The sequence below is a fragment of the Heptranchias perlo genome, chromosome 3 (assembly GCF_035084215.1).
Source record: "Heptranchias perlo isolate sHepPer1 chromosome 3, sHepPer1.hap1, whole genome shotgun sequence".
Taxonomy (NCBI): domain Eukaryota; kingdom Metazoa; phylum Chordata; class Chondrichthyes; order Hexanchiformes; family Hexanchidae; genus Heptranchias; species Heptranchias perlo.
In genome coordinates, this window is record NC_090327.1 from 137297218 (window position 1) to 137309273 (window position 12056).

Consider the following 12056-nt stretch of genomic DNA (forward strand, 5'->3'; position numbering starts at 1 on the left):
TTTATAAAACACTGGTTTGACCACTACTGGAGTATTTTTTTTATTTGTTCATGGGATGTGGGCATCACTGGTGAGGCCAGCATTTATTGCCCATCCTTAATTGCCCTTGAGAAGGTAGTGGTGAGCCGCCTTCTTGAACCGCTGCAGTCCATGGGGTAAGGGTTCTCCCACAGTGCTGTTAGGAAGGGAGTTCCAGGATTTTGACCCAGCGACGATGAAGAAACGGCGATATATTTCCAAGTCGGAATGGTGTGTGACTTGGTGGGGAATGTTCAGATGGTGTTGTTCCCATGTGCCTGCTGCCCTTGTCCTTCTAGGTGGTAGAGGTCGTAGGTTTGGGAGGTGCTGTCGAAGAAGCCTTGGCGAGTTGCTACAGTGCATCCTGTGGATGGTACACACTGCAGCCACAGTGCGCTGGTGGTGAAGGGAGTGAATGTTTAGGGTAGTGGATGGGGTGCCAATCAAGCGGGCTGCTTTGTCCTGGATGGTGTCGAGCTTCTTGAGTGTTGTTGGAGTTGCACTCGTCCAGGCAAGTGGAGAGTATTCCATCACACTCCTGATTTGTGCCTTGTAGATGGTGGAAAGGCTTTGGAGAGTCAGGAGGTGAGTCACTCGCTGCAGAATACCTAGCCTCTGACCTGCTCTTGTAGCCACAGTATTTATGCGGCTTGTCCAGTTAAGTTTCTGGTCAATGGTGACCCCCGGGATATTGATGGTGGGGAATTTGGCGATGGTAATGCCGTTGAATGTCAAGGGGAGATGGTTAGATTCTCTCTTGTTGGAGATGGTCATTGCCTGGCACTTGTCTGGTGTGAATGTTACTTGCCACTTATCAGCCCAAGTCTGGATGTTGTCCAGGTCTTGCTGCATGCGGGCACGGACTGCTTCATTATTTGAGGGGTTACGAATGGAACTGAACACTTGAGTCCAGTTCGGGGCACCACACTTTAGGAAGGATGTGAAGGCCTTAGAGAGGGTGCAGAAGAGATTTACTAGAATGATTCCAGGGATGAGGGACTTTAGTTACGTGGATAGACTGGAGAAGCTGGGATTGTCCTCCTTGGAACAGAGATGGTTGAGTGGAGATTTGATAGAGGTATTCAAAATCATGAAGGGTCTAGACAGAGTAGATAGAGAGAAACTGTTCCCATTGGCAGAAGGGTCAAGAACCAGAGGACATAGATTTAAGATGATTGGCAAAAGAACCAAAGGTGACATGAGGAAAAAAATTTTACACAGCGAGTCGTTATGATCTGGAATGCACTGCCCGAGGGGGTGGTGGAGGCAGATTCAATCATGGCCTTCAAAGTGGAACTTGAAAGAAAAAAATTTGCAGGACTACGGGGGAGTGGGACTAGCTGGATTGCTCTTGCAAAGAGCCAGCACAGAGTCGTCGGGCCGAATGGCCTCCTTCCGTGCTGTAACCATTCTATGACTCGATGCAAGTTTAACATAGCTTCCCTGCTTTTCAATTTTATCCCTCTAGAAATCAATCCCAGTGCTTTGTTTGCTTTTTTTATGGCCTTATTAATCTGCGTCGCTACTTTTCGTGATTTGTGTATCTGTACCCTCAGATCCCTCTGCTCCTCTACCCAAGAAGTTATTTTCCAAAGAGTATGTGGCCTCCTTATTCTTCCTAACAACATGTACCACCTCACACTTATGTACATTGAAATTCATTTGCCATTTACACGCCGATTCTGTGAGTTTATTAGCATCTTCCTGTACTTTGTCGCAGTCCTCCTCGGTTTTAACTATACCCCCAAATTAGGTGTCGTCCGCAAATTTTGAAATTGTACTTCAGATTCCTGAGTCCAAATTGTTTATGTAATTAGTGAACAACAGTCCCAGCACCAATCCTTGTGGAAAACCACTTCCCACCTTTTGCCAGTCTGAGTAACTACCTTTAACCCCATCTCCTATGTTTCATAGCCAGCTTGCTACCCATCCTGCTACTTGTCCCCTGACTCCACATGCTCTGACCTTAGTCATGATACGCGATACCTTATCGAAGGCCTTTTGAAAATCCAAATATATTACATCTACTGCATTACCCTTGTCTACCCTTTCTGTTAACTTTCTGTGGCAAGTTTAATGGGCAATTAATGTGCAAATGCAGCAACTTCATGAAACTCATGGGGAGGTTAAAGGCGAGAAGTTAGCAGCGGAGCAGTGTAAATCGTCCAACAACTTGTGGCGATTTGCAATTCACGGGGTATCTCTTCCTCGCCACAAGTTGCACATTAATAACACGCTGTTATTTTTTTCAGCAAAGATTTTTATATGCAAATTAACAAGAGTTTTGAGAACTTTGACCTTTTCTTGCTCCAGCGTTCCTGTCAGCTTACCCAGCTCACAATATTTCCGATTCTGTTTCAGGATCCAATCTGACCATTTAAAAAAAAAAATTCTCCCCTCCCCACTCGAGGTGTTGAAACCTTCCTGGGATACAGTTCCACAGGCACCAACACCTTTCAGTTTTTCACCCAAGTGGTCATTTTTCATGCCTTGAATTTACAATTCTCATCCTTGTGTTCAAACCCCTCCATGGCCTCGCCCCTCCCTGTCCCTGTAAATCTCCTCCAGCCCTACAACCCTCCGAGATCTCTGCGCTCCTCCAATTCTGGCCTCTTGCACATTCCTGATTTCCATTGTCCCACCATTGACGGCTGTGCCTTCAGCTGCCCAGGCCCTAAGCTCTGGAGTTCCCTCCCTAAACCTCTCTGCCTCTCCATCTCTCTCTCTCTCTCCTCTTTTTAAGTCGATCCTTAAAACCTGCCTCTTTGAACAAGCTTTTGGTCACCTGTCCTAATATCTCTTTATGTGGCTCGATGTCAAATTTTGTTTGATAATCGCTCCTGTGAAGCACCTTGGGACGTTCTACTATGTTAAAGGTGCTGTATAAATGCACATTGTTGTTGACCATTGCAGCGACTGTTGACATTCTATTCAATTGCAGGAGATACCACAGCTGAGCCCAATCCTGTCCGCCCCAAATGGTCCCACGGCCGCACTTCCAGTAGAATTAGAAACCAGGAGTTTTCTGGGGTGGGGGGGTGGGTTTACATCCCCCTCTCTAACCCAGGGCACTGAGGACAATTGTAGTGCCCCTACTGTCACCCTGGCTGAGATCTGCTAGCTCAGAGTAAGGTTGCTAACGCTAGTTGGAGGTATTCCTAGACGTCTGACCAAGGGACGTCTGCAAATATTACTGCCTTTACCTTATAAAGGTTGGGTCCCCTGTAGTTGAGTATCTTTGTTCGTGGTTTTGCACCAACAGCTGTTGTGCAAGAAATTCCGAGAATCAGGAGGGCACCAGGTAAAGAAGGGAAGAGGGGAAAACAGAAGGAGTAGGAGGGATTTGCAGGGGGAAAACCAGAGTTCGGAGGAACTTTGATTCCACCAGTCACTAATAGTAACTCGTGGAAATTACTAGTCGTAATGTGGTAACACTCAGATTCCCCTCATAACCAACAGTAATGCAGTAACTCACTGATAGTCTATATGTTATTGGTCGTAATAAGTGTAATGCCCCAATATCGTACATGTAACTAGTAGTAATCCTATTACCTGGTGATATTGACCCTATAACTACAGCCAGAATCCCCCTGGTACGGTCAGACTCCCCAGTCAATGCCACTTTTAACAGGCTCCGTCTCCCTCCCCATCTCCTTTGGACTCTGGTTTGGACTCTGTTTCTGTGGGAAGTTGATAACTCTAAACTGGAAGCCTCAGTCAGAGCTGATCTGTACTTGGACTTCAAACTTCAATCTTCAAAACTGGCCTGAACCAAACCGAGAGATCGCACAAAGGGCCAGGGGCTCAGTGTTTGGGACACTTCTCACAGGGCACATCGTGCTAAACTCAGCTCAGCACCAACATTTCTAAACCACTCCCTGAGCTTGGACTCAATGAAGGAAAGTTTTCATAGAATGATAGAATATTACAGCACAGAAACAGGCCATTTCACATATCAAATCTGAGCCAGTTTTTTTTTTCTTCAATTAACTATCCAATTAGTCCCATTCCCCTGCTCTTTCCCCATAGCCCTGCAATTTTTTTCCCTTCTAGTATTTATCCAATTCCCTTTTGAAAGTTACTATTGAATCTGCTTCCACCTCCCTTTCAGGCAGTGCATGCCAACTCGCTGTGTAAAAAAATGTTTCCTCGTGTCGCCTCTGGTTCTTTTGCCGATCACCTTAAATCTGTGTCCTCTGGTTACCGACCCTTCTACCACTGGAAACAGTTTCTCCTTATTTACTCTGTCAAAACAGTTCATGATTTTGAACACCTCTATCAAATCTCCCCTTAATCTTTTCTGTTCTAATCAGAACAACCCCAGCTTCTCCAGACTCTCCACATAACTGAAGTCCCTCATCCCTGGTACCATTCTGGTAAATCTCCTCTGCACCCTCTCTAAGGCCTTGACATCCTTCCTAAAGTGTGGTGCCCAGAATTGGACACAATACTCCAGCTGAGGCCTCACCAGTGTTTTATAAAGGTTTAGCATAACCTCCTTGCTTTTGTACTCTATGCCTCTATTAATAAAGCCTAGGATCATATGCTTTTTTTAAACAGTCTTCTCAACTTGTCCTGCCACCTTCACAGATTTGTGTACATACACCCCCAGGTCTCTGTTCTTGCACCCCCTTTAAAATTGTACCTCCTCATTTTCCTACCAAAATGTATTGCTTCACACTTTTCTGTGTTAAATTTCATCTGCCCATTTCACCAGTCTGTCTATGTCCTCCTGAAGTGTGTTACTATCCTCCACATTGTTTACTACATTTCTGAGAGTCGTGTCATCTGCAAACTTTGAAGTTATGCCCTGTATACACAAGTCCAGATCATTAATATATATATATATATATATATCCATCTAGGATTAATGAGTGCACTTTCTTTCAACTTTTTGAATTTACTGGGAGGATTTCTTGCCCAAAGTCTTCATTTTAAAAAAAATGTTGTTTTGTTTTTAATATTCAAGATGAACTTGATCTGTACATAAAAGGTTAATTGTTGTACTTGTTCATCAAAGAATTGAAATGAAACTTGCTTGCATCATATTTACACCACAGATGTTGTTTGTCAGTAATTCATGAAGCCGTGTTAGAAACTGTAAACATTTAAGAGGAATTGTAGCTTTAGTTTCTGGTATGTACACATTTCTCAACAATTCACATTGCAACACACTTCAACTTTTTTGTGTACCTCCACCAAAATAAGAGCGCTAACTCAAAAAAAATGTCCTCAGAGTGTTGTGTTCAGCTGCTATCAGTTCCTTTTTTATGTGAGTTTACACTTGGCATGAAACAAGAACATACTGAGTGCTGGACAAATCCATCAGGTCAATTCATCAATCCCACACTCGCAGTGTTCAAGCAATAGATCACCAGACTTCAGAAGCAACTCTATACGTTTAACTGCATACAGGCCGCCTCAGGAGATCAATAAGGAGATACTTGTTATCGACCGACACCACCATAGATCACTCACCGCCAGTTGGCTTGTTTTCCTAATTATCCCTGCTCCCTTAGCTCACCGTTGCTTTTGTTTGAATTTCACTGTTGAACCTTTATCAGCCAATGAATTTCTCTGTTTTTAGTCTGTTGTTAATTAACCAGAATACTCAAAAGTTATCCCTAGGTTTTCATCCATCCATAGTGAACCTAGTCTGAGAGCCTCTCCAGTCCTGCTCCTTGTTGTAAATTTTTGTGCTTCTAAAAGTGAGGCCTCTTCGTGCTAGGAATGGAGCACTCTTTCAGCAAGCTTCGGTGTTGAATATTCCCACGCGTTTGGAACTGGCTTGAGACTGCCTGAGGGATTTTCATTTAAAACGTTTGCAGCGGGCACAGAAGAAGAGCCCTTTAACCTAGAGTTAGATATCAAACCAGGCCTCAGAAGTGAAACTTGTAATGTATTACACCACTGCACCACCAATCCCCTTTACCAGAGCTTTCTACTAGTTCCTTAGATTTCTCGATGGTGGATGTACTTGTATACCCTCATGTATTTATTTTGTTAACTGCTGCCACAGGTGAAATGATGCTTTCAATATTCATCAACTGACACATTTATACTCTGTTAAATTGACACATGTCTATTTATTAACTATTTTAAAAAACTGATGTAATGGCATAATACATTTATTAAACCAGTCGTGGGCAGATCCGGATTAGAACTTGTCTCGAGTTTATTACATCTTGTGACTTGTTCTGCCAAGATATTTCAATTAATTGGTGAACTTGACTTGTGTTCTACAGCAGATTGAAAATGCAGTACCAGAATGTAGAGCAATGCCCTGGAATGCTCAGTCTACCCTGGTGAGTATATATTCAGAGTCATACCTTTTAAGGGGAGGATGAACTATTTTGTAATTTTCCTTAATCTAGATCCTCCAAATCAGTCCCTTCTCCCGTCTCGGCTCATGTATGAAAAATGGAGAGTTTGTGCCACCTATGGAACTGAATGCCAGCATTAGTCAGCATCTTCAGGGGAGATGATTGGGGAGGGAGAGGGGTTGAAAGAAGCATGAGCTGATTAATTTGTTAACTTTGGATACATTCAATTAAAAAGAAGTAACTTCTAATTGATTCACATTCATACTTTTGCCAAACCATGGTAAAATCAAAATGACAATATCTTATGTGTTTGAACTCTGTCAGTGATGCCTGAAATATCAGTTTGTACTCTGTTCATCTGAAGGTAGATGTCATGATGGCAGGTAGGTTGTAGCCAAAAAGTATAATCTTCCATAACAATATGCCTTATCTCTTCCCCTCCCTGGTCGTGTTACATAAATCATCAACCTTCCCATCAATTGAGAGCTATGATATTGTCCAAGATCTGTGTTTTGCTTATTGGATGATCATTAAAGCCTGGCCAATTTGTAACTTAATCAAAATGTAATTACTTGCCATTGTTAAGGTTAAAACACGATAAGAACATAAATTCTGTACTTCCTGCTTGTTCCAGCAAATGGATTGGTGTATGGAGCCACTTCCCCCTCCTATCTACTGTTCCACTATCACCATTCTTGCTCTAGATTTACGCCTTACTTTTTTAAGACATTGTACAGGCCTTTCAATGACCTTCCCTCCATCATAAGGTCAGAAATGGGGATGTTCGCTGATGATTGCACAGTGTTCAGTTCCATTCGCAATCCCTCAAATAATGAAGCAGTCCGAGCCCGCATGCAGCAAAACCTGGACAACATCCAGGCTTGGGCTCATAAGTGGCAAGTAACATTTGCGCCAGATAAGTGCCAGGCAATGACCATCTCCAACAAGAGAGTCTAACCACCTCCCCTTGACATTCAACGGCATTTCCATCGCCGAATCCCCCATTATCAACATCCTGGGGGTCACCATTGACCAGAAACTTAACTGGACCAGCCATATAAATACTGTGGCTACGAGAGCAGGTCAGAGGCTGGGTATTCTGCAGCAAGTGACTCACCTCCTGACTCCCCAAAGCTTTTCCACCATCTACAAGGCACAAGTCAGGAGTGTGATGGAATACTCTCCACTTACTTGGATGAGTGCAGCTCCAACAACACTCAAGAAGCTCGACACCATCCAAGATAAAGCAGCCCGCTTGATTGGCACCCCATCCACCACCCTAAACATTCACTCCCTTCACCACCGACGCACAGTGGCTGCAGTGTGCACCATCCACAGGATGCACTGCAGCAACTCGCCAAGGCTTCTTCGACAGCACCTCCCAAACCCGCGACCTCTACCACCTAGAAGGACAAGAGCAGCAGGTACATGGGAACAGCACCACCTGCACGTTCCCCTCCAAGTCACACACCATCCTGACTTGGAAATATATCGCCGTTCCTTCATCGTCGCTGGGTCAAAATCCTGGAACTCCCTTCCTAACAGCACTGTGGGAGAACCGTCACCACACGGACTGCAGCGGTTCAAGAAGGCGGCTCACCACCACCTTCTCAAGGGCAATTAGGGATGGGCAATAAATGCCGGCCTCGCCAGCGACACCCACATCCCATGAACGAATAAATAAAAAAAAAAGATTTAGCATTCACTATAATGGTTGGTAGATTATTCCATTAGTTAACATCCCTATTAGAGTAGAATTCTATTCTCAGCTTTCATTTAGCTTGTGGCCTAAGAGGGTCGTCTTCAATGTCAGTTCAGTTTAATTGTAAAAGCACTTAATAGATTCTGCTTCATCTATTCCCTTTTTAAAAACCTAAATCCTATTTCACATGTTTTGTTTGGGCAAAGAATAATCTTCATTTGTCCTCAGGATGCAGTGTGCCAGTTCTATGAATGGAGTCTTACTCGATGCAAAGTTGGAGATAAATTCGGTATCTCATTTGTTATCAATTAAACTCTGCTTCAGATCTGATTCCTAAATGGAAATTAGTATACCTCAGCTCTGAGGGTTAAGTCTGTCGCATTGGAAGCTGTATCCAGAGGGTATATATATGTTAAACCATTATCACAGAATAAATATGAATCCTAGTGAAGTAATTTACAAAGGCTTCAGTGCTTGTCAAATAGATGGTTTACAGATTATGAACAAAATAAGTTATGTTTTGTTCTCAAATTGCGAAATGCCATTTTCATTATTTTGTACTGAGTTGAGGGTTTCCCACTTCATAAAAATTCACGGTATTTAGTGGAACTCACGTTTTGTGTAATAAAGGAAGTGAATTGTTCGTGACTCATTTTAAATTCATATAATTCTGTTCATTCTTTTAGAGTAAGCATTCTGGAGTTGTGCTGCAGAAAACGTTGTCTAAGAAAGTGAAAAGAACAGATGGAGCAAGCGTATTTGAATACATCGCTGATGAGGAATTGTGACCGTGGACAAAGCCTTTAAATACAACGTTTACACTTTTTTTGCACAATAGCCTATCTGGTTGATTACACTTCTCGACATTCTCTTTAAATATCAAGGGGGTGTCAATTGTACATTGCCAGCGGTGGATATTAATGGAGCTTTTGTTTATCAGGGAACTGGTTACTTCCTTAGGCCATATAAATCGGATTAGGTTAGGTCTGGGCTACTATGACTTTTCTAAATACACATTGAGGATTTTTGGGCAATGGATTTTTCTGCAAAGTAGGTGCAATCCTTATGGATTAAGGGTAAATGTCACCGGGTACCCGCAGGGCCTAGGTTTTTTTTCTGCCCTTTTAAAGTTTGAGTGTAACCAAATCCAAGCACAGATATGTCATATTGGCAAGTTTCAATCTTCGATTGAGTTCCATCTAGAGCATGGCTGCCTTTGCACTCATTGATCCAAGCTGTGTACAAAGTGGAATATATTCCCAGGAAATCTGTCCTTCAATTTATTGTTATTTTTATTTTGAAGCTTTATTTTAACCTTTCCATTTGGTTCAGTGTTTTGGACTCGAGTCCCTTAATAGGTTTCCTCAAGTCTAAACACATGCACAATACTCACAGTTGACCTGGGAAGGAGTTGGATATAGGAGAGGAATAAATCTACTATCATCATCTTGGTTTAACTATTTGAATTCCTTTTGTGGGTTAGGTATTGTCAAGTGCGCATACATTAAGCACAGATGAAAGCAGTACAAACAGGCAAATCTTTAGTGTGTCCGCACCAGAAACCTGGTTGTACTTGTGGAAGTATTGGAGGCATCTGCAGGAATTTCCACTCCCCAGTTTTAAAAAAAAAATAAACCCATAGTTATTGTTGGTGATGTTACTGTGATGCAAGCAGTAAAACAGGTATAAATGAGGGTGTCCTATGCACGTGACCGCAGAGTATTATAACCACAGGAATAAGAAACAGTTCAAGGGCATTTATGTTAATTGCAATGTTCATTTTCTCCAATTCTAGAAAGTTCCGACTTCTTTAGTGGAGTTTGCCTAGACCCACGTTATGAAGGTGATAATCAATACCTGACTCGGTATCCAAGTATTCAGTTACAAATGGAGTTTATTAGTACAAAAGATTAGGAATTAGCAGAACATTTTAAGCTATTCGGGATTGCATATGAATTCCATGGAGGAATGCTGTTATGTTATGCTGTTCTCACTGTTAGTGACGGTATATAGTAGTGTACAGTTTTTAAACTATCAAGATTTATAGAATTGAGCCATTTGGAATATAATTTGACTGCTTGAATGTTGAAGCTCACACATTGTTCACTTTGGCCGATTGTTATCTTTTGTATGTGATAAAGTACATCGTTAAGTAATGCACAGTGTTACATGTTGAACAGTAATAAAGAGTCTTGTTATCAAAAAAACCCACAAATTTGTGCCTGTTCATTTGAAGTGTCAAATCTGTCGTGGATGGGCCTTGCCTTTTTCCACAGAAGTGGTAACCTGATTCCACACCCCTCCACTCCCCCATTCCCATTCCTCCCGCCCTCCTCCTCGTTCCCAGTGCCAGAGTTTCCACCTTATTTCTTTCCTCACTGAGTGCTAATCATATTGACTATATTCCTTTAGTAAATTTAATATATTTTAAATTGTTCCGAGTCTCCCTCAAACATTCATCGACTTTCTCTCTTCCAATTGTTTAGCTATTTCCCTTCTTAATTGTTTCACAGATGAGGACCCAAATGATTTGCTTTCTTGTTTTTTGTCTCCTCTCCCGAAGTACCATACTCATTATTCAGGTGCCATGTCATTATGCCGGCACAGGCATGATGGGCTGAATGGCCTCCTTCCTTCTTGTATCATTCTATGATTCCTAAGTCCATCCAATGAGTATTGACAATCTATTGTACTATGGGTGCATCATTATTGAGCCTGATACTGTCCTCATCTGAAATCCAAACGTGCTCTGATGCTCAGAGGTCACTGGATAGTGATCAGAAGTGGGAACCGGGGCTGATTTCCCTCCTCTTTCTGCCCTCCCCTCTCCTCAGTTCAGGAGTGCATAGGCCAATAGAAGTACCCCTAGTTCCATGGCAGCTGAGATCGTCCAACTCAGCACAGATCGCGGGGGGGAAATGGGCCGAGTGTACCACCTGCCTGATGGCCTTGTTTGAATTTCTTCAGTGAGCTGCCAGTGCTGACGGCAGCTTTCTAGGGGATGAGGCAGGAAATCAGACAGCTCCTCCTCAGAGCCGAGCCGGAAGTTAAACTTTTTAAGGGGGAGGGAACCCTGGATGGGGGTGGGTGGGGGTGCGATGGGTAGGCACTGAACGGCCAGTAGTGGTCTCTTCAAGGAGTGCTGGTTAGACCACTCTGCATCGGGTATCAGCGGGCAGAGCATGGTCTGTGCACATTCCGCCCATTGGTACCTGAAAATTGCATCAGGGTCCTAAAACAGGGAGTAGGACCCCAATTTAAATAAGGTTGCTGCTTGTTTCAGGTGGGACTCGGTTGACCAGTGGGTGGTAGGATTTAATATGTAAAAAAAATTGTTTTCTCTACCTTGAACAGGGCGGTAGGCAGACGAAACCCACCCCCAATGAGGTTCATTAATGTAGTTCATTAATCCTAGGTTTTTCACACCATTAAGGTAGCTTAATTTTCATTTATTCTGCCTGTTGGAGCTTGACTGTGAGCTGCCCCACCGGTCATTCAAGGTTGGAATTTTGTCAGCTCAGTGTATCAATCAGGGGTCGTCCAGAGAGGGTCTTTGTTTTCTTTCTCACTCTGGAGTATCAGTCTGAACGGTGATTAAATGAAAAGTATTCTACTCATCCAAAGCAGCTAGACAAAGTAATTAATTTGCGTGCCAAAGTTACATAAAGCTGTGCGTGTAATGTGTGGTTACCTGAATCAGCAAGCCCTTGTATATAATTACATTGTTTTTCCTATCAAACTTACCTGAGAGAGAATTCAAAAGTTCAGGCTTTACTTTGATTTTTTAATACATAAAACATCAAAATAATCGTTGCTCTCTTGAAAGGGGATTCATTAGTCCTATTAATGTAATCCTGGGTTTTTGATGATGTCAGACCTCAGGCTTTTCATTGCCTGTGAGCCTTAAGAACATAAGAACTAGGAGCAGGAGTAGGCCATACGGCCCCTCGAGCCAGTTCCACCATTCGGTAAGATCGTGGCTGATCTTCAACCTCAACTCCACTTTCCCGCTT

General features: G+C 42.9%; 1 protein-coding gene across 1 annotated transcript in view; it reads left to right on the plus strand.

Moving 5' to 3' along the window:
* Positions 1 to 10233, plus strand: part of LOC137320260 (sorting nexin-31-like) — a 94138-nt gene extending 83905 nt beyond the window's left edge. Inside the window, exons 13-14 of the mRNA XM_067982041.1 lie at positions 6264 to 6323; positions 8730 to 10233. Coding sequence (XP_067838142.1) covers positions 6264 to 6323; positions 8730 to 8831 — 162 coding nt within the window. The 3' untranslated portion in view covers positions 8832 to 10233. The remainder of the gene's footprint in view (positions 1 to 6263; positions 6324 to 8729) is intronic.
* Positions 10234 to 12056: the final 1823 nt, after the last annotated feature.